This window comes from Stomoxys calcitrans, chromosome 2 (assembly GCF_963082655.1).
Source record: "Stomoxys calcitrans chromosome 2, idStoCalc2.1, whole genome shotgun sequence".
NCBI classification, from domain to species: Eukaryota; Metazoa; Arthropoda; class Insecta; order Diptera; family Muscidae; genus Stomoxys; species Stomoxys calcitrans.
This window is the reverse complement of record NC_081553.1, coordinates 149,933,373-149,957,946: the sequence shown is the minus strand read 5'-3', so window position 1 is coordinate 149,957,946 and position 24,574 is coordinate 149,933,373. Positions and strand designations below refer to the sequence as shown.

At 37.3% G+C, this 24,574-nt stretch overlaps 2 protein-coding genes across 6 annotated transcripts in view; both read right to left on the bottom strand.

Moving 5' to 3' along the window:
- Positions 1–24,574, bottom strand: part of LOC106092815 (endothelin-converting enzyme 2) — a 441,390-nt gene that overhangs the window by 206,622 nt on the left and 210,194 nt on the right. The gene's annotated exons all lie outside the window — the stretch shown is intronic.
- On the bottom strand, positions 17,794–24,566 carry LOC131995334 (uncharacterized). The gene is made up of 2 exons (XM_059363961.1): positions 24,359–24,566; positions 17,794–19,686 (listed from the first exon to the last, which is right to left on the bottom strand). Exons 1-2 carry the CDS (start codon positions 24,401–24,403, stop codon positions 19,096–19,098), a joined length of 636 nt encoding a protein of 211 aa, XP_059219944.1. The 5' UTR covers positions 24,404–24,566; the 3' UTR covers positions 17,794–19,095.

Sequence of the window (24,574 nt, the reverse complement as noted above, 5' to 3'; positions counted from 1 at the left end):
TGCTTAGAAATAACAACAAAATAGAAACAATTACGCATAAAACAATGACAAAAGAGAACCATAAAGAAATTCTAGGGAATATTAGAAACAATGTGTGATGACGTAATAAGAAACCCGTTACAACTTATAACATCGAAAATTAAACTAAAAGGACCTTAAAACTAATAAACCCCAACTGGTACACATAACCCCCAGTTTAAGCAAGTTCGGCTAACTCCTCTAGATCGCACTTTCATTTTGACCTTGGACTTTTGTTCTTCTGAAAGCCCCTGCTGATGACTCCGCAGGGGCCTTCCCAATGTGCTTGCAATTTCGGACAGAATCTCTTCCGCTTGGTCATATCGTTGCTTCATTCAGTTCCTGGCCATTTTTATTCGACGGCGTATTGAAGTGTCCCTACCAGAGATGGTCTGTCGGAAACTCCGACGTTTAACATATTCGTCAAAAACGTAGCCAAAAAATAAGTTTTCGACAGAATTGAAAAATAATTAGGAAATCGTACAATTAGTTTCAACTTTTGTGAATTTATGAATATGGCAACATTAGTGCATAGTTTAGAACGTGCTCCAAAAAAGAAAACGTCTGAATTCCAATCCTTGCGATAATATCAACAACCTTTTTTGTGAATATCATGACGAGGTCAAACTGCTCCGGAAGGCCGAGCGCTGATAATAAATCGATTTTAACTAAATCTTTTTTCATCAAATTTAAAATTTTGAAAAATTTATTTGGAGTTATAGCAACAAAAAAAAAAATCAAAAACAATGATATGTTGTCGAAACTAAAAAGGAAGAGGAGCAATTTCAAAGTTTGTGACATTTATGACGTTAACTAATTTTTATACATTTTATAAAAGTATATGACGTTTTCGACATTTACTACTTTTTGACAGTCGAAAACCTTAAAGACTGACATACAGACCATCTCTGATCCCGACCCTACTTCTCATAGGCGTCATAGCTCTCTGGTTTGAAACCCATAACCAATCACCAGTTAACTTTAACTCACTTTCTAACAAAACCTTATCCGGTGTCTGCGATGTTGAATCGTGTACGGCCGATGGCAACACAAATGTTTATGCACATTTCCATATTTTTGGCCGCTTTCCGCCACTTATTATTAAAGGGGACTTTTGAGAAGAATTGTTGGCCACTCTTTTACTACTCTGTGTTGGAGGTGGCAAAGCCCATCTGGATCTTTTGCGCTTCGCCCCAGATCCAGGGGCCGAATTACCGCTTACGTGAACGAGTAAAATTGTTAGAAAAAATTTGTTTTGGCATTACCGCTTTCGTTCACGAATAAGCACTTTCGACATTCGAGGTTATGACATTCGTTAACGAGAGCATAATCGAGTATCAGCTATTCGAAATCCACTCGTGAGCTCTGGAGCAATCGAATAGAATTGCTACTTCATATAAATAATTAAAACAAAAGTAAAATTTAAGTTTTTGAGTGTAATTATAATATGGAAAAAAAATCATGTTCCGTACTTCATTTGGTCCACAGAGTAGCTGTCGAATTTCCCACATGCCAATCCGACGGACTTTTTTTGAGAGCATGGTAAGGACTACAAAATATGCCCGTATGGATGCGCTGAAGTACATTGTACAGGAATGGGCCAACATACCGGCAGATTACATTCGTCCTGCTTGCAATTCGTTTCTTTAGCGACTCAGAACAAAAGATAATGGAATATGTGGTCATATCGCGCAAAAGTGAATGATTTCAAAAACATATCCACATATTTTTGTACTTTGAACTTTAGGTTCATTTGATTTCGTACATTAGGTTCATTTGATTATTGATTCATTTTTCCAATTGCCTGCTTTATTGCTTCCCTTATTAATTTAGCAACAGTTTGATTCCGATTCGTCGTACTCGGTCTACAACTTACGCACCTCGTAAATCTGGGGCCAGTTTATACCAATGTAGGCCTCCATTTTGTGGGTGTACGTTTCAGCTACCGAAAAGCTGATTACATGGTGAAATAGTACTCCCGTTTACCTTTCCATACATACCAAAATTTTGAAAAAATCCTTCCAGAAATGTCCAAACTGCGGTTCATATGGCGATTTCAGAAAAGTTTTTACTTTGGGGAATTCTGCTCCCTTAGGACTTTCTTTTGAAAGTCAATTTTCTGTTTTAATCTTTTCTAGAAATTCCCGAAAAACGCCTTTCAAATTTTTTGGCAAAATTATATGTCAATTCACAGCTGTACAGATGAAGATATAGAAGTGAAACCCATTGAAATGGATTCTTCTTGCTTTAAGCTTTCTTTGGAAGTCAAATTTTTCAAAATCCGCCCGAAATTCCCCGGAGATAAATTGATTTTAATTTTGTATTCCAATTTCACCCATTCCTGGTTCAAAACAACTTTAACTTCACACCCTTGAAGTTTGCATTTCTATAAAATTTTTCCCGCTTTATAGCTATGTTGGCCTTATGATATAAAAATAAGTGCAAATAGTCTTATACTTTTAGTACAGGATTTTAATGAAATATTTATGGAAAATTTTGCCTGTTATATTTCAGGATTGAACAACCCCTGTGTTGCAATCTGCCAACTGACAGCTCTATCGTACAGCTTGACATTTTAGAAGTTATACGTACTCAGAACGTTTTGGCATACGAACGCTATTTGTGTTGTTTACAGTAACTTAAAAGATTCATCTCGCGCAAAAAATTAAATTAAATCGTGAACATTTTCGTGCGATTCCTCTTTTGAACTCTCGACGTGGATTAACTCAACAATAGTGCATCGATGGACTTAATTAAATTTTTGGCGATGAAGCTCCATTAAGGACCTTTGTTTATCGATGGTATGGTGAAATACGATACAACTGCATTTTTGAGCACTCAAAACATCGATTTGATGAGTCATCCGCCGTATTGTCCTTACTTGGCAACGAATGTCTTCTTTTTATTCCCGTACGTAAAAAATAAAATTAGAGATAAACGTTTTTCGACACCTAAAGAAGCGGTTAGAGTTCGGGATACATGTTTTGGAGAAACCTCAATCAGAGTGACAAAAGTGATTCAACAATTGGTTCAAACGCATACAAAAGTGTATAGATCTTAATGGGAATATTTTGAAAAACAATAAAGCGATATTCAATGATTAATATTTTTTGTGTTTTCTAACCCCACATGCAAAATTTCAACCAAATCGGACAAAAATTAAAGCCTGTAAGGGCTCAATAATTAAAATCGGGAGATCAGTTTATACGGGAGCTGAATCAGGTTATTGACCGATTTGGACCGTATTTGGCACAGCACAGGAAGTCGTAACAGAAAACTGCATGCAAAATTCCAGCCAAATCGGATCGGAAATTGCGGCTTCCAGGGGCCCAAGAAGTCAAATCTGGAGATCGGTTTATATGGGAGCTACATCTTAATCTGAACCAACACCGCCCATTTGCAATCCCTAACGACCTACATAGCTATTAAGTATCTGTGTAAACTTTACGCATTCGACCGTTATCGTGATTTTGACAGACATAGCTATATTGACTCAGAACGCCGAGACGATACTTTATAGGGTCTTTGACGAATATTTCGGTGAGTTACAAACGAAATGACTGGATTATATAATGGGTATAATAGGTTGAAAATGGGCTTGGGTTAGGTAATGATACAACTATGCTATACAGAAGACCTAGGGCAAAAATTATGAAAGCTACACGCCAGACAACAAACATATTATAAAGAGAAAAAAAAAACAAATTTTAAAAATATTTTAATTTCGATTTTTTGTTGCTCTATTAAGCTCTATTCCCGAGGAAGACAAAGGTGGGCCAATTTAGCGCACCATGTTTCCTCAATAAGATGATTTCGATATCTGACAAGGTCAAATACTTAGGTGTGATCTTGGATCGGAAACTGAATTGGAAGTGTCACATTCACGAGCGTACTGAGAAGGCTCACAGATGTTGGGCACTATGTAGACGGGCCATAGGCTCAAAAGGAGGCCTGAATCCGAGTATAGGCCACTGGCTCTACAGGAGCGTGATTAGACCTATACTTACTTACGCTTCAGTAGTTTGGTGCATTGCTATGGAGAAAAAGTGCAACATAAGGACAATACAACCGGTTCGGAGAACATGTTGTCTTGTCATAGGCGAAGCGATAAGGACCACGCGCAGTAGGACACGGGAGGCTCTTCTAGACATACATATATATAGAGACGATATGGCGGTGAAGGTCAGAGGAATGCCGTCAATAAACTTGGTTAACCCGAAGCCTTTCGGGTCGACACAGTCTTAGTTAAGGAAGTGGGCGATGAATGCGCATGCAACATTGTGAAACAGCGAAACGGTCGGTGGGACGGCGAAAATCCTATGGGGGGATCCAGATAATGAGAGACGAGGCTATTACTGAAAGGAAGTAAGAAGGAGGTCAGTATAGCTATTGGTATCATAACGGGACATATAGGACTACGAGCTCACTCATGCAAAATCGGTGTGGCAAGTGATAGCATGTGTAGGATGCGGGGAAGATGATGAGACGTTGGAGCATTTCGTACGCCATTGGCCGGATTCCGCAATAGACATGAACGAACTAGCCAATTACTGGCTTAGATGTATGTCCATAGTGGCATGGGCGGATTAATATGTGCACCCTCTTTTCAACCTAACCTAACCCTATAAGCGTAAACAAAATAAGGCCATTTGGCAATCTATTAAGACAACTCCAGTTGTTATTAATTGCCCATTTTTCTACTAGTTACAAGTGCTAGGAGAAAAGGATCAGAAACTTAGACATATGAATATACCATCACAGCATGGTTTTCCACACAATGGATTATCATGTGTTTGATGTAGAATGTCCTTAGAATTTGTACGATTTCGATTTGCACCGCTTTCGAGTATTTGAACAGGTTTTTACGCACTCAAATTGTATTAAAACATTTTATTTATTTGTTTAACAAATATTTTATGGTGGCAACAATATTTTATGCACAAAGCTCAGCAACATTGTAATAAAAATACTAATTCCTCTATAGATCCAATTTCATATTTCATAATATTTCGATTTTTTGTAACACAATTATATTAAAAGCCTTCCTAAAGATTTTTGTCATTGAACATACTTATGGCGAAACTTTAAAAACTTCCGAGTTTACGATGGGCCGATGCATCATTTTTTTTTTGTCAACCACTAGTTTATACCCTTAAACACTCCCCCTCTCTCTTTAGTAGGGGAGAGAAAAGAGAATAATTATTGGTCCGGTAAACGAAAATCGTTTGCAGCTAACGAAACAATTTTGTCATTGAAGAGTTTTTGGTTTTAAAGAAAAGAAAGGTACTTTTAACGTAGGTGAAGTTGCTAAACGGTTTACAATAAACAAAGATAGTCACCTTCGATAATACTACGTTTATGGCTAACGTTTGATATGCTTAGGAATATGCTTTCTAGTTCCTACCTTTGAACCCTCTAGATCGCTTTAAAAAGCCCAATAACTTGCGAATGTTCACATCCACTAAATCAGACAGGTTCTCAAAGAAATGAGAACCTAATGTGGAACTCCTTCCAACTGCTAGTGTGGGACACACACACAGAAGGTGTTCTATAGTCTCTTCTTCTTCGATGTCCTTACAGCCTCTGCAAAAGTCCTTGCTGGCAACTTTCAGTCTGTCAGCATGTTTTCCGATTAGACAGTGACCTGTCATGACGGACACAATGACTGAGACGTCTGTTCTAGCAATGACAGCAAAGCAGTAGACCTCTTCAAGTCTAGATGAGGCCACATAGTTTTGGAATGCTCACAGCCCCCTCTATGTGACCAACTTTCATTAGTTACGTAGCTTACATATCGCTAGAGGCATACCCACAGATTACAGTGTCCCTGGAGTGTATAAAGTGATATCTCTGTGGCCCGGCACCCAGAACAGGTGAATTTTGAACTGGGGCAAGAGTGCATTTTCTTATCCTTTCCAAAATGTTGGATTTGAAGTTTAGTTTCCTGTCCAGCAAAACACCCAGGTATTTTGCGCTTTCTGTAAATGGAACATTGTCTCAACCCTAGGAGACAGGTTCCACTGAAGGCAACTTGTATCTCCTGCTGAAAAGAACTACTTCTGTATTGCACGGATTTGTACCCAGACCACTTTGCTGTTGCACTAAGAGCTTTCTGAAGCATACCTCTTAGAATGCTGGGAAACTTTCCTAACCGCAATTGCCACGTATCAGAATACGCGACCACTTTTACGCCTTTTTTTTCCAGAGACACTAATATATTGTTAATGGCTTTATTCCAAAATAGGGAGATAGTAAAGCTTCTTGAGGTGTTCCTCGGCTGATCCATCATTTTAGTAAGTAAGTAAGTTATTAATAACTTTCTTATGGTAGAGTTGATGCCTAGAAACTCCAACTTCCTCATGATTGACGTCGATTTTACATTCTTGAAAGCACCTTTAATGCCAAAAAATGCTTCCATTGCATATTCCTTGGTAGCGGGAAAACCCTATATGTAGCCTACTAGGTCGTGACGGGCTGTTTCAGTGGATTTGCCTTTACTATATGCATGCTGCTGCCGCGACAGGCGATATCCAGGGATATTTGCCCTAAGATATGTTTCTATCAACCTCTCAAGAGTCTTCAACACAAGGGGTGACAGACTAATAGGACGAAAATCTTTCGCCTTCGTGTGGTAGGGCTTTTCTACTTTCGGAGTGAAAATGACCTTCGTGTCCCTCCATCCCATAGGTATATATGACATTCTGATACAAGCAGAGTATATCTCCTTAAGCTAGGGAACCAGTCTATCAGACACACCTTGTAATTCAACCGATGAAACATCATCAGGGCCTGGCGACTTAAAGGAGTCTAAACTTTTTATCGCCCACAGGATTTTTGGATCAGACACAATTTTCCTAATGGCTTCGAATGCATATCAGTGACAACCTCTTCTGGCGCCACGTTGTCCATTGGAGAATTTCCCGGAAAATGTGTATCAATGAGTAGTTCTAGTGTGTCCTCACTAGACATTGCCCATACATTCTCTGACTTCTGGATATACCCTACCGTAATAGGTCTCGAGGACAGAATTTTCCTTAGCCTAGAGGCCTCAGATATATCCTCCACGGAGCCGCAGAATTCTAGCCAGGATTTGTTCTGAGCCTTTTTAAACTCGCCCTTATATCTTCTTAACTCAGCCTTATAGATGTCCCAATCGTGTGGTGCTGTTGTGGCTTTTGCTCTATTAAAGAGTTTTCTGCAGTCCTTCCTTAGACCAACCAGCTCTGGGGTCCACCATGGCGGTCGCTGTTTGGCCCTTGGCTTGGCACTAGGGCATGCTGACACAATTGAGTCATTCAGGGCCTTCGTGGTCCGCTTGACCACTATGTCTATATCCTCCGTAGTTTCCACTTCCTTTCCTAGTCTAGAAGGAATAGTGGTGCAAAATTTGTGCCGAAATTGATCCCAATCCGCCTTTCTTCTATTTAGCCGAGGGACCACCATTCCAGTATTTTCTCCAAGGCTGAAACTTATATAACGATGATCAGAGAAGCCATGGTCATCCAACCAGTAGCATATTCTTGCACTTATATCTTTCGATGCAAAGGTAATATCTAGTACCTCCTGCCTGTTGCTGGTAATAAAGGTCGGTTTATTCCCTTTACTACAAATTGCTAGATTACAACTTATAATATATTCAATAAGCTGCTCACCCCTTTCCTTAACACCCGAATTTCACCTTATCTGATGATTTGCATTAGCATCACTTCCCACAACGAGGCTCTTCTTCCCTACAGAAGCAGCTTCAACCAGCGACTTAAGTTTTGAAGGCGGCCGCTCTGAATCGTGGGCCATATAAAGAGAAGCCAGTCAGTAATGAGACTTTTAATTCTAGGCTAGCTAAATCTTCAGTGCTTTACTATTCTTTGCAAGAATACATGCTCTGTGTCTCCCATTCCCCGTACCTTTGATACGTTTAAATCCCGGAATTCTTAGTCCGGGAACAATTCCTCCATACACCCGTGGTTCCTGGATAAGAACAACGCTAAATCCCCCTGCCATCAGGAGGACCTTTAGTGCCGCCGAAGCGGCCTTACAATGGTGGAGATTTATCTGTAGAAACCGGACCATAGTCAGGATTCAGAACTTCCACCACTGTTGTGTTAGCCTCGTCTTCTGATTCCACCAGGAGTTCATCCTCACAACATTCGTCAGAACTTGTGATGATGAGCTTCCGTACGCATCCAGGGCAGGTGAGAAAGCTGTGGAACCACTCTTCCTCAGGACACTGGACACTTGTGGTGTAGACGATTTTTCCTTAGATGCTTCACTCACTGCTGCTGTCGAAGTACTTTTTGAGTTTCGTGCTTTTCGCTGGCGCATAATCCAACTTTGTTACCCGCCCACACAGTGCATGTCGGGTCCCGTTTCAATGCCATCCCCTCTTGTCTTGATTGTGGCAGGGGGATTTTCAGTCTCCTGCAATCCGCTAGACTTTGCGATGTGGTCGATAGTTCAGTTTCAACTTGTTGAATCCGTAGGATACAACCCCTTCAGACTTGTTGAGGTCTGCGAGACAGCCGGGGTTAAGTACCAATACAGCATGTCTCCGGTCACCATCAGCCTCATCCAATCTAACAATCTTCCAGTCGATGGTTGAAAGGTTGGGATTACAATCCCTTAGTCTTCCAAGTATCGCTTCAGCACCTGGCCATATCTCACTAATCTTTTCTAGCGCACAACGATACATTGCAATTAAGCGTTGATCACCGAAGGCAATTAGTCTGTATCGGCCTCAATACTAGCCTGCATCGTCACAAACTGGAGAAGACCCAGGAAATTCCGCAAGGACATCGGAGTATACTGATGCAATTAGAAAGAGAAAGCTACAGATAGTCGAACTTGGATAGTGTTAATTTTTTTTCGCAAAGACGTGTTAGTATGTCGGTCGAAAGATCGAAACAGGTCATACAATTGTTGGTGTTCAAAGCTCTTTGAACAGGGGATCCAAACACACATCTTCGACTGTGGCAATTCTATGTGAATGGATCTTCGCCCTAATGGGCCAAAAACTTGAAAAATTAAAATTCGGCAGAGCCCGGCCGGGATTCGAACCTGTGCACACGGAGCAACAATACAACTTCCAACAGATGCACAAAATCATGTTTAGTACGGAAGAAGTTTAATTTGCCACAGACTGAATGTCTGTCATTACGCAAAAATACATGCATTGGGAAAAAGTACAGCTAATAGACAAGGTTATCGAGTGTGGTTAATGTGGTAATTGTTTCATAGAAGCGTTTTAGCTATTAATAAGATTCAAATACAACATATCAACGCACGACCCTTGAAGCGATTACACCTAAAATTGTTGAAAAGTCTTCTAACCAAAGACGAAACGCGTCCCATAGTGGCTGGTGTGTGTTACTATTTTTGGCTTTCCTTTTACAATTGCATATCCGATTATTGAGCTCGTCTCGAAAGAGAGACAAACAAAAATTGTAAAATTTAATGATCTCCGCCCTAACGGGCAAAAAACTTGAAAAATTTAAAAACATATATTTTAATTACATTTCAAAAAGACCCAGTGACCGAATAAAAAGGCTTTTCTAACAACAATTGTGCAGTGTGCAGAAAGTGTGCAAAAAAGGCGTGGTTACATACAACCGTTCATACATACACGTATGGGCGGACGGCCAACATAGAAAATATCAAAACAAATAAAAAATCAGTTTATGTTAAAGTTTATCAGTGTCCTTTCTTTGGTTGTGGAATTAAATTTTTGATAAAATATTCCAACCAAATGAAGATCAAAACGAAATCACCAAACAAAATAATAACAAAGTTGTAAAGTTATAATTAAAATACAAGAAGACTCAAGTAATAATAAAAGCAAAAACAACAACAGGATGACCGGTGAAAAATTAAAAAAAATTAATTAAAATTTTTATGTGCAAAAAAGTTACCCAAATCAATTGAAAGTTGTGGCAAATCAGAAAGATATTGTGTTAAAGACCCGAAAAAGTTGAAAGTAATACGCACAGTAGGACAAAAGTGCAAAAAGTAGAAACTTTAGAAAAATTTTTAAAGAAGTGTGAAAATCATTTATAAATTGTTTTTCTGTGCAAATTATACCAACAATTTCATAAAAAGTCAAAATTTTAAGGACTTGTTGTCAAACTTCAAATTATTGTTCAAAAAAAATCGTATTTTTTCATACTTTTTCTTACAAAATTGTTAAATAAAGCATTTGAAACGCAAAATCATATTAAAAGGCGGAATAAAATGCACATTAAATTTGTGAAATTCGGGCCAGAATTAATATTTTTAATTTTTCTGTTTTCTTGTAATAAATCAGTTCGGTACGGTCGCGCAAATAAAAAATACAACAAAAACTTTTTAAAAACTGTACGCTTGGACCTTGACCAATCGAAACAGTCGCAACAACGGTCAGTTTCCAAGCTACAAAATTCTAGAAAGACACTTAACGCAAAAACCCAAAAACAACGACCAACAAAACTACAAAAAACGAAGATTAAAATTAGATGCAGCAAAAAGGCGCGCAAACAACACAACAGCATCACCATCACACACCCACACATACATAAATCATCAAAGTGAGTACCACTACATTGTTGTTTTTTATTAAAGTGCGCTTGGGTATTACGCAATACATAAACTTTTCAAAAGGAAACTATTCATTTTTCCCAGCGAACTTTAATAGTTTTTATTGTGCATTGGTATATGGAAATTTTTTAATTGGACCCGTCTTTTGGAGAAAATTTTTTTGTTCACGCTGACACATTTGAATTTAACCTCTTTTCAATCGACTCCTGCCACTTAACTTTCTTACTTTAATTTTCCGACGAACACCCGTGTTATTTTGCAAAAGAACCCAACATTACTTTAAGAGTTAAGAAAATACATAAATATTTTTCTTACCAATAAGGAAATACCTTCCGATCTTTCAAAAGGTCAATTTTCTTTCGTGTGAATAAATCATCATCATACATAAAAAAAAACAAAAAGCATAATTTTTGTTGACCCAGCTTTTTAATGGAAAAAAAATCTTAAAATTAATGGACTAATGACCCAGATAATGACCCAAAAGATTGCAGTCATTTGTGCAATCGCTTTGTATGCCATTTAGGGAAATATTGGAATATATAAATACAAACAGCGTTTAAAAGCAACTTTGATTGGAGCGTAATTAAATTGCTGGTTCATTGGAGTTTGAAAAAGAAAAAGGAACTCTTTTTTTACCCGCCTTTCGATGCTATTAAATATAATCGATATCATAAAAAATTTGGGTTCGTTTTCATTTCTAGTGACACAGACAAAACATTTATCATAATTTGGCAAAGTTTTCAGGCTGACCCATCATCATTACACATTTTTTTTATTTCGCACCAGATTTTTTGGAAATAAATCTGATTTCTACAAATAACCAACTTTTTAGGAAATTTTGTTGTAGCTTTTTTCGAGAGTTTATAGTTTTTTAACCCTATTTAAAAAGCATATATAAGCCCATTACAAAATGGATAAAATTTCGCGCGAAAGGTTTGTTAACAGGATATTTTAATTAGATTTTTAGGGTGTTTACTCTGCGGCAAAGTCGGGTGACAATTTACATTTGTTAGAAATTACGCGGGTGGAACTCAATAAAGAAAGACAATAAAGACCCCTATAGACAAAAATTAACTTCGAAATAATTACAAACAGGCACTAGAAGCTTATAAACGATGTTTAAGTGCCCGAAATAGCGCTCAACGAGTAACAAAGCCAAGAGAAAGAATTATGAATTTCAATGACCCAGTAACGAGACACAATTGATTTTTCACCAGCTTTAAGATTACCTCCTTTGTCAGAGACGTTGTTAAAGGAGGATATCGTAAATGGCTCACCTTTAGAGATTTATTTACCACGATTTACATAAATAATTCAAAGTTAAGTAAAGTTGAGAGATTATGCCATTTGACCCAAAAAACTTCAGGAGAAGCCCGCGAAATAATAACCAATGTCCCATTAACCAGTGCAGGTTTTGATATAGCATGGAAAAACTTAGAAAATAGATATGAAAACAAATAAATGAACAACTCAAGGCAGCGGTATCCAATTTTAGTTTACATAGTTTCAACAAAATTGCCTATAATATTTCTCGAAGAATTTGAGTGTAGTTTAGAGAGACAAATAAATTTAAAACTTTGGAATCAGTCAGTCTAGATCTGATTTCGACAGAAGGGATAGGAGGATTAATAGTTTCCAAACTAACACATCACAGAAATTTTAGGGTTCAGACAATAGATCCTATTTTAAATCAAACCATTCAGCACCTGGCCGCAGGAAAATAGAAATAGTTTGCCAACTTTGCAAGGCCAACCACTTTTTGCGAGAATGAACACAATTCATAGAAAAATCAAACAATGATAGAATGCACATAGTCAAAACCAATCACCTTTGTTATTATTGCCTTTCTTCAGATCACGGAGTTAGGGAATGGAAGAGTCGTTACAGTCGTAGGGAGTGTAATTTACGCCATCACAGTTTATTACATAAAGGCAACGAGATCTAATATCCTACAACCCACACACATCAACGAGACGGAGCAGGTTAATGAGTATGCACGACCTAGTATCAGTGCTGCTGCTTTAACCACCCTAGTACAATCATCATCATCAAACATACAGTTCACACCTAGTTTAGAAACACTTTGTGTAACGAAACTGACCCGGTCCAAAACTTAGAGAAACCCTTTTGTTCACAGCTACTGCAAAATACTGTCTTTGGATGGATGGAGGCGGACCAATACTACAAGAAACACAAACAAAAAATCAAATCACACTGTACAGTGCAGCATCAATTGAGAAAATAATAACACGTTTTTGGGAGATGGAGGATGCCCCAGTGAGGATCAAGTTTGCGAAACGAATTTTCACAATACAACTTGCCGTAGTAGCGACGGAAGATGTATCGTTACACTATCCTTCAAAACTTGTACTGAACTAGGTAATTCAAGAAACATAGTCATGGCACAATACCATATATCGTTACACTACCCTTCAAAACTTGTACCGAACTAGGTAATTCAAGAAACATAGTCATGGCACAATACCATCGTATGGAAAATAAACTTTCGAAAGACCCTAATAAAAAACAACAATATGATTCAGTTATTCTAGAATACTTAGAGTTAGGGCATATGAGGAAAGTTGAGACCCATGAGATAGGAAAAACATCACATTATTATTTGCCACACCACGCGGTTATTAAACCAGATAGAGTTACTGCAAAACTTAGAGTAGTTTTTAATGCTTCGGGCCCAACATCGAAAAGGAAAAGCTTAAACGATATTCTACATACAGGTACATACAGGTCCAATACTACAAGATTTAGTTCTACAGTTATTAAAGTGGAGGTTGTTTAGATACGTTTTTAACGCAAACTTTACAAAAATGTACCGCCAAATCATGATCGACCCTGGACAAGCCTCTTTTCAGCGTATACTCTTTAGGAAATCCCTTCGGACCCAATAGAGGATTTTGAACTCCTCACAGTTATCTTCGATATCAATTGCGCCCCGTTTCTACCCCTTCGTACATAACTTCAACTGGCTGAAGATATAAAAGATAAATATCCCCTCGGTGCGAAAATAATCAGAGAAAACTTGTACGTCGACGACGTGCTAGCAGGAGGCCATAGCATATAGGAAGCTCATGTTTACAGAAACCAATTATCATCTGCTTTGAACTCCGCCGATTTTGAACTTAGAAGATGGACATCGAATGATCCTCGTCTACTCAAAGACCGCAATCCAGATATTCTTTTACCCGCCAGCTGGTTAGACATTTCTGAGGATCCTTCCACTAAAACCCTAGGCATTCGATGGAATGTAACCGCGGATAACTTTATATTTAGGGCTATAATAGTCAATGAAAAATAATTGAGCACCAAACGCGAAGTACTATCGACAATAGCAATGTTTTTTTACCCATGCGGATGGCTAGTAATCGTATTAGCAAAGTTAATAATGCAACATGTTTAGCTAGATAAAGTAGAATTGGACGACGCGTTAAAGCCAGTTACTCAAATTAATTGAAACAATTGTCACCCAATAAACAATGTATCGGTACCCAGATGGGTTAAGTGTACGCCTTCCAGTATTGTGGAAATACATGGATTCTGCGACGCGACAAGTTAAAGTATTCGTTCAACAGCATTAGATGCCCCTTTGACTAGTTTCTCATCTTTAGATAGAGCTTATAGGGGTTTGTCTTATGCAGGGAGATTCAGGCGTAACGCAGGTTCAACAAGATCTACACGTAGAATTTCTTCACAGGCAATAACAAGCGCTGAGCTCCTAGACATAAAGATGCGTCCTATAGTAGCAACCTAAAAGCATTACTTCGTCGAAGAGTATAATGGATTAACCCAAAAGAAGCGACTTTAACCTAGTAGCAGTCTTTTACCATTCAATCCATTCATTGACAAAAAAGGAGTAATTGAGCCAATGGTCGACTTGTTCAGTCCCCAGCACTTACCTATAACGAATGTTACCCAATCCTAATACACTACGAATATCGTTTTGCTCATTTATTGGTATAATTTTTCCATAAGATTACGCTATATGGCGGAAATCAACTCATGACCCGAGTCATTTGCGCTGAATTCTGGATATTCAGACTTAAACCATTAGTAAGAAAGGTAATACAATTGCCGAACGTGCATATTTTATCTCCATCAGGCCCAATCTCAAATCATGTCATCATTGCCACCAGAACGTACCACCCTGACTAGACCCTTTGAAAACACAGGAGCAGATTTCGCAAAATTTTTTATCGGAAATTTCACAGGCCGAGCTTGTCTTGTTACAAAAGGGTACGTTTGTATATTCCTGTGTCTTTTTACTAAAGCCGTACACCTTGAAGCCACTAGCGAAAATCTTTTCCGATAATGGCACCAAGTTTGTAGGAGCTGCAGAACACATAAGAAAATATAGAATACAATTCATGACATCACTTCAAGATCACGCCAAACAAGCTTATATTCACCAAAACCTAGATTGGAGTTTTATTCCTCCAGGGGCACCCCATATGAGCGGTCTTTGGGAGGCCGGAGTAAAATCTTTAAGACCCATTTGAAAAAGTTTATACCCCATATGAACTTCACCTTTGAAAAGTTCTCTACAATTTTAGCTAGAATTGAGGCCTGCCTAAACTCGCGGCCTCTCAGCCCAGACAGCGATGATCCAGCCGATCTATGATCTTTGACCCCCGCCCACTTCTTGATAGGTACATCAATGTTGACTTCCGCAGAACCCGATCTTTCAAGCGAAAATATTACTCTCGTGAACCGTTGGAAGAGACTCCGAATCATTTCACAGAACTTTGTATGAGATGGAAAATAGAATACTTTAACGAGCTTCACCGTTGTTATAAATGGAAGCGACAGCTAGCAAACCTTGCCGGACATGATCTACTAGTTATCAAGGATAAGAGACTAGCCCCAAATGAGGGAATTAGGTCGTATCGAAAAAACACATTCGGGACCCGATCAGACCGTCCGTGTTGACGACGTAAACACTGTTAATGGCATCGTTGCTACACCCATAACGAAAATCCTACAATTGTTTTCCAAAAATCAATAGCCCCTTCAATAGCACACAATAAAAATACGGTACTCACTAGAATTTAATTTCAGAAAATTGCACTAAATCGCCCTCGACCCGAACCTTCACCGACCAGATTACTACCCGATCGCGCTCACCGACTCAATGGCCACAGGCATAACGGCATCGCTCGCCCCAGCAGGTCTGCATCCCGGCTTAGCCACCCGAACTGGTAGTTCTCATGTGGGCTGTGCCAGGAAGACCACGCCCTTCCCCAGTGCCAGCGATTTCTGCAACATACTTCATACCAGCGGTACGAGACTATTGAACGCTGAAACTGTTTGGCAAGAAGCCACCTGGCACCAGACTATCCAGTGGAGACGTTGTGCTTGGTATGCGACACAAGGCATCACACCTTGCCTCATGGTGCTCCCCAGCTGGAGGACGCGCTGGTTAGAGCAGTGCCAATGGTGGTCGACCGGATCTGACATGCAAAACAAAGGAACGAAGTCCGAAATCCCACTGTAAGTAGCGGTTTCAAAAAAATGCATTCAATTATTTTCCAATTCGTTTTTGACTGTCATTTGTTTACCTGGAATTGTCTTTTGCAGCTTGGAAAAGTCCTGTTACTTTTCAACTCAAGAAAACTTAAGGTAAACACTTGAATTCAGTTTCGCGCTGCCTTTAAACCCGAATCATTCATTTCTGCTCTCTAAAGTCCAGCTTTCGCGTTACATAGATACAATAATAGATATGAATAGAGATGAGCGATGGGTAAATACCCAAAAGGTATTTACCCGGTAAATACCCAGGTATTTACCCATTTATTCCCAAAAGCTGGGTATTTATAATTTTGCAGATATCTTGGGTATAAAAATATCCAAATATTCCAAACAATTTTTGATGATTTCGTATTCCTTTTATATAATTTATATAAACCTGATCTTCTTATCTCATAAAGCCTATTTTAGTTGTATATATAGCGGCTATATAAACCGATCTCTAGACGTAAAGTCTTGAGGCAATAAATTGGCAATTTTTCATCCGGATTCAATGAAATTTGGAACTGTGAGTTCTGGTAGACCCCTAACCATTTCTGCGAAGTGCGGATCAGATCAGATTATATATGGATACAGATATTCAAAAAAAGTTTTTTTTTTACAGGAATAGGTAGGGGTCTGCCAGAACACACTGTGCCAAATTTCATTGCATTCTAGTAAAAAATTGATCTTTTATGGCCTCAATACCATATATCGAGAGATAGGGCGGTCGAAGACTCTGGAGATCGTTCTATATAGCGGCTATATATAACTAAAAGCCGATTTTATAAGATCAGAAGTTCAGGTTTATATACGAAGAATACGAAATCATCAAAAATTGTTTGAAAAATATTTTTATGTCCAAGATATCGGTAAAATTATAAATACCCAAATACCCGGTAGAAACCCATCTCTAGACATGAACCATCTTTGGGGAGTGGTATTGAAAACAATTAAGGATTTTGTAAGCACGGAATTCCTAACTTAAAATTTTCTTTTTAGAGGTAACTTTATAGTTTTTGGAGCGCACAACAAGCCTATCACTGGCTTAGCTGTATGTACATAGTGGCATGGTGCTGACTAATATCTGCACCCCCTTTTCAATCTTACCAAACCTAACATACAATAAAAAGTTAACAAACAATATTCGAGCACAACATTAAAACAAGCATCTGTGTCAAATGAAGTGACACAGACACCTATATAGAAGACTCTCAACAAACATCGAATTAAAGTAAGAAGTGCGGCCACAAAAACAATGAAGTGCGGGACATTTCTACACAACTCAAAAACACCAAAGAAAACCCATCAACCTAAAAACTTTCAACTTTAAAAAACTTAGCCTTAGTGAACTAACATCTAATATTGCAAATCTCCCTTTTGTACCATTTACTATTGCCCCATACCCCAAACTGAAATTTTGTCTATTTGAATGTACGTAAATCTAAACTATTTGTCATTACCATTAAATATTGCAATACCTCTTCAATTTTATCCTAACTTAAAAATTAAATATAGCTTCTTTTCCTTTTCTTGTAGCTTATATCTACATTGCACAAACCCCTCTCCAACCAAAACGAAATAAATAAAAACATTGAATTTGAAAATCACTGAACTGCAAACAAACATATACAAATTACTTTTGTGTCCTGGAAGGATGTTGTGTCCTGGAAGGACTTTAAAATAAAAATATATTTTTTTTTTGTTTGTTATTGGCCGAGGCCTTTTATTTTTATTCCGGCTACTGCCGTTTGTTTCTGGTGAGTAGTAAATTACAACTAACTTATTCCTAGAGATGAAGAAACATAAAAATGAAACGAGTCAAGAATCAAGTCGTATTTTGCTTGATGTGCAAAATATTTAGAAATGCAATAGGTTGGGAACCAAATGGATTGTGAGTTATGGTATCTCGAATATCAATTATAATTTAAATAAACAAATCGTATTTTGCTTGATGTGCAAAATATTCAGAAATGCAATAGGTTGGGAACCAAATGGATTGTGAGTTATGGTATCTCGAATATCAATTATAATTTAAATAAACAAATATTTATTTCGCCAACACAATAGATAAAGACCACCAACAAAGATCATGCTACGTAACTGTAAATGGTTGGCAATACAAAGTAAAGTAAAAGTATAATGATTGGGTAACTCCTCCCTTCTTAAGATGAGTCGTCCCGAATCATCAAATTTGAAATGTTTTCATTTAATTGGATAAATAATTTTTCTTGATCCTTGACGCGCTTTTTTTCCTTTCGGATTTTAACATATATGAAAAACTTATATAAAGTATAGCATATAATAACAAAAATGGTGATAATATAAATGTTGGATATAACGGGGCTCTTGGAATATTCGTTATGTATATTGTTTATAAAATTTCTGTTTTCCAGTTTTAAATTATCATCTGTAGACTCAATATATTCTAGGATTTTATAATTGTAATAGTTCTGGGTTTCTAAGTAAACATTTATTTTCCTGGTTGGGTTTTCAAAAGTTACATTATCAATTTTTATTGAGTCATTAAATGTTATTAGATATGTTCCAAAAAGTGTTATATTGTCTACAACATGGTTTCCTGATATAAGAAGGGCCCCTTCTTTAATTACATCTATTGGTTTATTTTTTTCTTTAAGTTTCTTACATTGAGCGTGTTTTTTGTTTAGCAAATTAATAAGACAATTTTCTTTATCGTTTATTTTACAATATATATTACTTAACTCTATTTTACAATTTTCAACGTAAAAATATTTTTTTCCACAATTTACAACTTCTTTTGGTATCTCTAGTTTACCATCAGACTGGGCGATTGATCTACTTTCGTATAACTCACATTTATCGTATATAAGCGGATATTTAATGTATATAATTATAAGAAAGTCATTCTGGACAATTTTGAAAGTCGAAGCATCTAGTAAATCTGTCATATGTATCTGTTTATATTCATGTCGTAATATGTCAAAAATTTCGCTATAATGTAATATAGTCGGATTAAGTATTAAAGCCTTGCCCAAAACAATGGTCTGAATAGGGTTTTTGTAAATCAGTTATAACGACTCCAAGTCTGTGTCTGCGTACCATTTTTTCATAGGCATGTCCTGTAAGTGTTCTAACGGCAGTACTAAGTCTTTCAACTGTTTTGAACAATTCTGAATTTGTAACATATTGTCTATTGTTGTTTGTTATTAAGTCATTAATTTTGTTTGTTATAAAGATGAAGTCATCATGGTCAGGAGTCCCTGTAATCCATTTCCAAGCTGTTCCTAACTCATTAATACCCCTCTTTATTCGTCTATTATCCAATTGAATCAACAGGGTTTCAGCTAATTGAATTTGCATGTCAATTTCCAAAAATTCAGACTGAGTATAAAAATGTTTGGCCTTTTCCTGTTCAAAAAAATATTTCTCTTCTGAAAGTATATTCCTGTAGTAAGTCAAATTCGTTACATGAAGAATATCTCCGTACTCTTCGTACACTAAAGCGTCGTCATGCCGGATCAGGGCGTAGTTCTCTCTCGTGTAGTCTTTTACATCCCCAAAGGCAAAGGACGCTGATGATAGCAGTGTTATAAGAATCATTTCCTAGAAAAATGGAAGCATAACGTTTATGAAAAAATGCTAAGTTTTAATATTATCCTTATGGATAATTCTGTTTCTATTAGTAATTTTAATCTTATTACCTAGATCCTCCCGTATTATCTGTTTTTTGAATCGGGGTTGCAACTTATTGCGCTCCCCTATTCTTTTCTCATATATTATCTGTCCCGGTACGAAGTCCTTAGCCTTCCTTTCCCTATTGTGGTCTCCTAGCATTCTCTCCTGAGCCACCCGTAGTTTTTCCGGAATATCCTCATGTAAAATTTTATTATAAAAAACATCATATGGTCTATATTTGGTGACTGAATGAACAGTCAAATTGTATTCTTGTGCCGCTCTAAGCATAATTTCTAAACTGTCTACCAGATTGTATTCCTCCTTTATACACCTACCGACCTCGATAATTGTGGAGTGTACTCGTTCTATTTGACCGTTTGTAGTACTATGATGAGGGTCACAGTAATATAGTTGTATATTCATACGGTCTATCAGGGATTTAAAAAGGGGTGTACAAAAACTGGGTTCATTGTCCAGAGTAATCAGCTTAGCGTCAGGAAAACTCTGTAAAATTTCGAGAACTTTCTCACCAAGATTTAGTTTATTCTCAATGTTCTTTAGTATTAAAAACTTTGAGTACGCGTCCACACATGTGATAAACTTTAAATTTTGAGCATAAAATATATCGATATGCAACTGCTCGCCTTCCCGTACTGGAATTGGTGCTGGATTAATTGGTATTTTCCGGGGATTTCTATCATATTTATTTTTATTGCATATGACACAATTTCGAGCGTATTCTTTCATTTTCTTTCGCATCTCTGGCCAATAGTATGAGTTTTCTATTTGTCTAATGTTCTCATCGAAATTTCTATGGGCTCTGTTATGTGTCTCTTCAATAATGACACATTGATCATCTCTATTAACAATATCTAATGGAAATGAATTAGTATAAAGAAATTTATTACTGAAATTCTCCTTTAGATGACGCTTAATCTCATTGAGATCTTCGGGGCTACAATGCATTGCCGTCACGAGATTGGGCTTCAAATATTCTTTAAGAATGATTAATAAATTCGCAACTGTATCATATTCTATTATGTGCCTTGTTTTTCCAAAGTTACACACTGACTCATGTATTGTAAACTTGTTTTTCGATATTAGTAATTGTTGTTTAAACTGATTCAAAGGCTTCCTTGTTTCCTCAATAAAAAATATATCTGTGCTCGGGGCCGAATGTTGTGTCTCGAAGTCCCCTTCATCCACACTCATTGATTCATCTGTCATGTTATGAATTTCTATTCTTGACAAAGCGTCCGCAACTATATTAGATGACCCCGGTTTGTAGATTATCTTCGGAGAGAACTCTTCAATGAAAGCGTGCCATCGTTTCATTTTAGAATTAGGATTACGGTTAGAAATTGCAAAAGAAAGTGGTTGATGGTCCGTATGAATTTCCAGGTTAGTAACCCCATAAAGATAATTTCTAAGAGTTTTTAAAGACCAAACAATAGCATATAATTCCTTCTCATTCGTTGCATAGTTACGTTCAGTCTTGTTTAAAGTTCTAGAGATAAATGTAATTGGTTTTGAATCCTGAGATAACACTGCCCCAATTGCAATGTTAGAAGCATCTGTATTTAGGATAAATTTCTTGCTATAATCCGGCTGAGTAAGCTCTACTTGCAAGGTAAGCTCGTCTTTCAAATTTTGGAATGAAGTTAGTTCAACGTCATTCATTACGATTGGAGTCTTTTTAGACATGTGTTTGGAAACTTTCCCGTTTTCACCAGAGGTAAGAACAGTTAGTGGTTTAGCGATTTGTGCAAAATTCCTTACGAATTTCCTGTAATAGTTCGCCATGCCAAGAAAACTTCGCAATTCCCTTAGATTAATAGGAATTGGAAAATTTACAATCGTTTCAATCTTTCTGCGATCGGTTTTAACGGTTTTATGGGCAACCATATGACCCAAAAATTCTATTTCCTTCTTAAAAAATCTCGATTTTTCTAGAGAAATTTTCATGTTGGCGTTTCGAAGAGTATCTATAATTGTTCTCAAATGTTCCAAATGCTGATGTAATGTTTCCGAAAAAACTATTATATCGTCCATGTAGACATGACATATATTGCCAATATAGGGGCGAAGGATATCATCCATTGCCCGCTGGAAAATACGAGGTGCGTTTTTTAACCCAAAAGGCAACCTCAAAAATTCATATTTACCATTGTTTATTGAAAAGGCCGTCTTTTCGATGTCATCCGGATTCATAAGGATCTGGTGAAATCCCGATTCGAGATCAATAGTTGAAAAGTACTTGGACTTCCCCAGATTAAATAAAATAATATTAGTGTCGGGTATTGGATATCTGTCAGGAATTGTTTGCTCATTGATTTTCTTGAAATCTATAACGAGTCTAAGTTTAGGAGTACCATCGTTATTTGTTCCTTTCTTCGGAACAACCCATATTGGGGAGTTGTAAGGGCTATTACTGGGTCTAATAATATTTTTCTCCAACATACTTTCAATTTCTTCTTTCACGAACGCATTGGCCGCGAAAGGATATGGATATTGGCGACTCCATAGCGGATCTGTAGAAACCGTCCGAATATCCGCAAGTACGTCTGTCCTAAACGGAAGCGTTGTATCAATTTTAGAATGACTTTCAGAAATGCTACACTTAATGTCATGCCTTAATCTTAATCTTTCACTACGGGATGTCGATTTACTCACATCTGAGTCAGTTGTGCAAGAAGTTCGTAGCGAGCCCTTCTTGTCACTAGAAGTCTGACTGTCTTCAGACGTAGGGAAATTAGAATCGAGTTTGAATTCCATTAGTTGATTCGTATTTGTCACTATGGGGTCAGGAATATTTCCTAAATATTCCACATCGTTGGGATTATCATCGATGGCGAGTCCAGGGGCTGTTCCTAGGACCTGTAGATTTATAGATTTCAAAATTTGTGTAGATTTCTCTTTTGGATCTCCGGCTCTACCAGGTTCGATCTCTTCACTTGGTTCTGATGCCTTCTCTGTAAAACATATATGTGAGTCGTCATCAAAAATTTTACTCTGGCCTCCTGAATACTTAAAAAGTTTTTCACCAATGTCAATAGATGCGTTAATATCCTTAAGTAAATTATAACCTATTAAGAGGTCCGAATCAAGTTCGGCTGTCTCATAAAATATGAATTTTCGTCCAAAAATATGTATCTCGTGAAAATGCGTAATAATAATATAACTATTAACGGCCTTGACCCTCTTCCTAATAGCCAGTTCCTTTTTATTTGGGTAAATGCCTGCCTTGATATAACAAGCAGTTGCTCCCATGTCTATTAGTATCTGCAGTTTACGATTTATTGCTCGGTCCCATCGATACAAGAATGGGAGTCCGGATCTTCTTCTAAAAAATGAGCCTCATCTATATTATTTATCCTGGGTGTCTTTGGGTGTGGTTGTGTGTTCACATAGCTATCAGTGGGATGTGAATGCTTAACAGCGTGGTTCATCACATGTCCTTTTGATTTATCTTGACTAAAGTATTGATATCGTCCATTACCTTTTTTCAAGTCGTTATCCTTATAATCCTTCTGTGGATATTCGATTTCCATAGGTTCTGGTTGACCTAATTGATTCTGATTCTGATTCCGATCAGACTTTCTCTCAAACCTCAGATTATTGGAATTATTCAGTTTCTGTTTCTGCGTGTCATTGTTTGTCTTCAAATTCTTGCTATATTGATTGGCAAAATTTGCACGTATATTGTTTGCCTCTAGCTCTTGAGCTTTGGCCAGAGCATTGGGCAAATCACTTGGCGATAGAGAAAATAAAATATCGCATAAAGGAGCCTGTAGTCCAGTTATAAAAACTCTTAGAGCCGTCTGCCTGTTTTTCTCATTAAGTTCCTTGGTGATGTCCTTGCCACTACCATGAGTCATCACAGTCTTATTAATAAGCAAGGTCAATTTTTTATTGACAAGGTTATAATAGTCCAAAACGGACATACCCCCTTGTCTCAGAATACTCATCTCTTGTTCGATTATATGAATTGGTCTCCTGTCTGCAAAGGCGAAGTCCAATCTGCTAATAATTGCGTCATAATTCAACACGGTTCCGTGATTTGTAAGAACATCGTTTGCATACGATGTTATTTTGTTACGCAAGATTGTAAGAGCAGCAAAATATTTCCTACTGCCCCTGTTATAAAGGCTCATACAATTTTGTGATGCCTCCCTCCAACTAACGTATGTATTTGCTTTGCCACTAAATTCTGGCAATGATTTTATAATCTCCAAACTCTCATCACAACCTATATTCTCATCGATGTTTTGGGTGTCATACTCCACGACATTATCCCCCACTGTGATAGAATTAAGTCTCTGCTGAAGGTCCCTAACCTCTGTCCTTAAAGCTGACAAATTTTCAGCAATAAGTCGCGCTACGACATCAGCCGTTAATGTCGGAGTGCTTGGGGTACTCATTCTGGATAAGTTTATTAAATATTTGTTTATTTTTTAATTAAATACACTAGCATACGAAGTCTGATCCAAAAATAACTGTTATTTTTACTTTTTTCAAAAAGTATTTACTTATGTATCTATAACTATCTTGTCGGATTCAAAATAATATAATATATAAGATAACTTAAAATTTTCCTTACGGTGATGACGTCTTGCTCAAATTTGATGATCCAATTTCCTCTCATGGGTAATTGATTTGCTTAAGTTTCACTTGATTTGACTTGGCTGCTTAGTTTCACTTCGTTTTCGCAGGCGTAATATGTGAGTGTGTGTTGTAAGTGGCACAACAAATGATGACAAATTCTTTTGAGTGTCAGTCACTTGCAAAAATTATTGGTTTTTAAATTTTTTTTTTT

Bases quoted from the DNA above. Each gene is read 5' to 3' on its own strand.
- LOC131995334 (XM_059363961.1), bottom strand. From the start codon at position 24,403: ATGAGAGGAAATTGGATCATCAAATTTGAGCAAGACGTCATCACC. The intron at 19,687-24,358 runs GTAAGGAAAATT...CCATTTTTCTAG, and splicing joins TTGAGCAAGACGTCATCACC to GAAATGATTCTTATAACACT.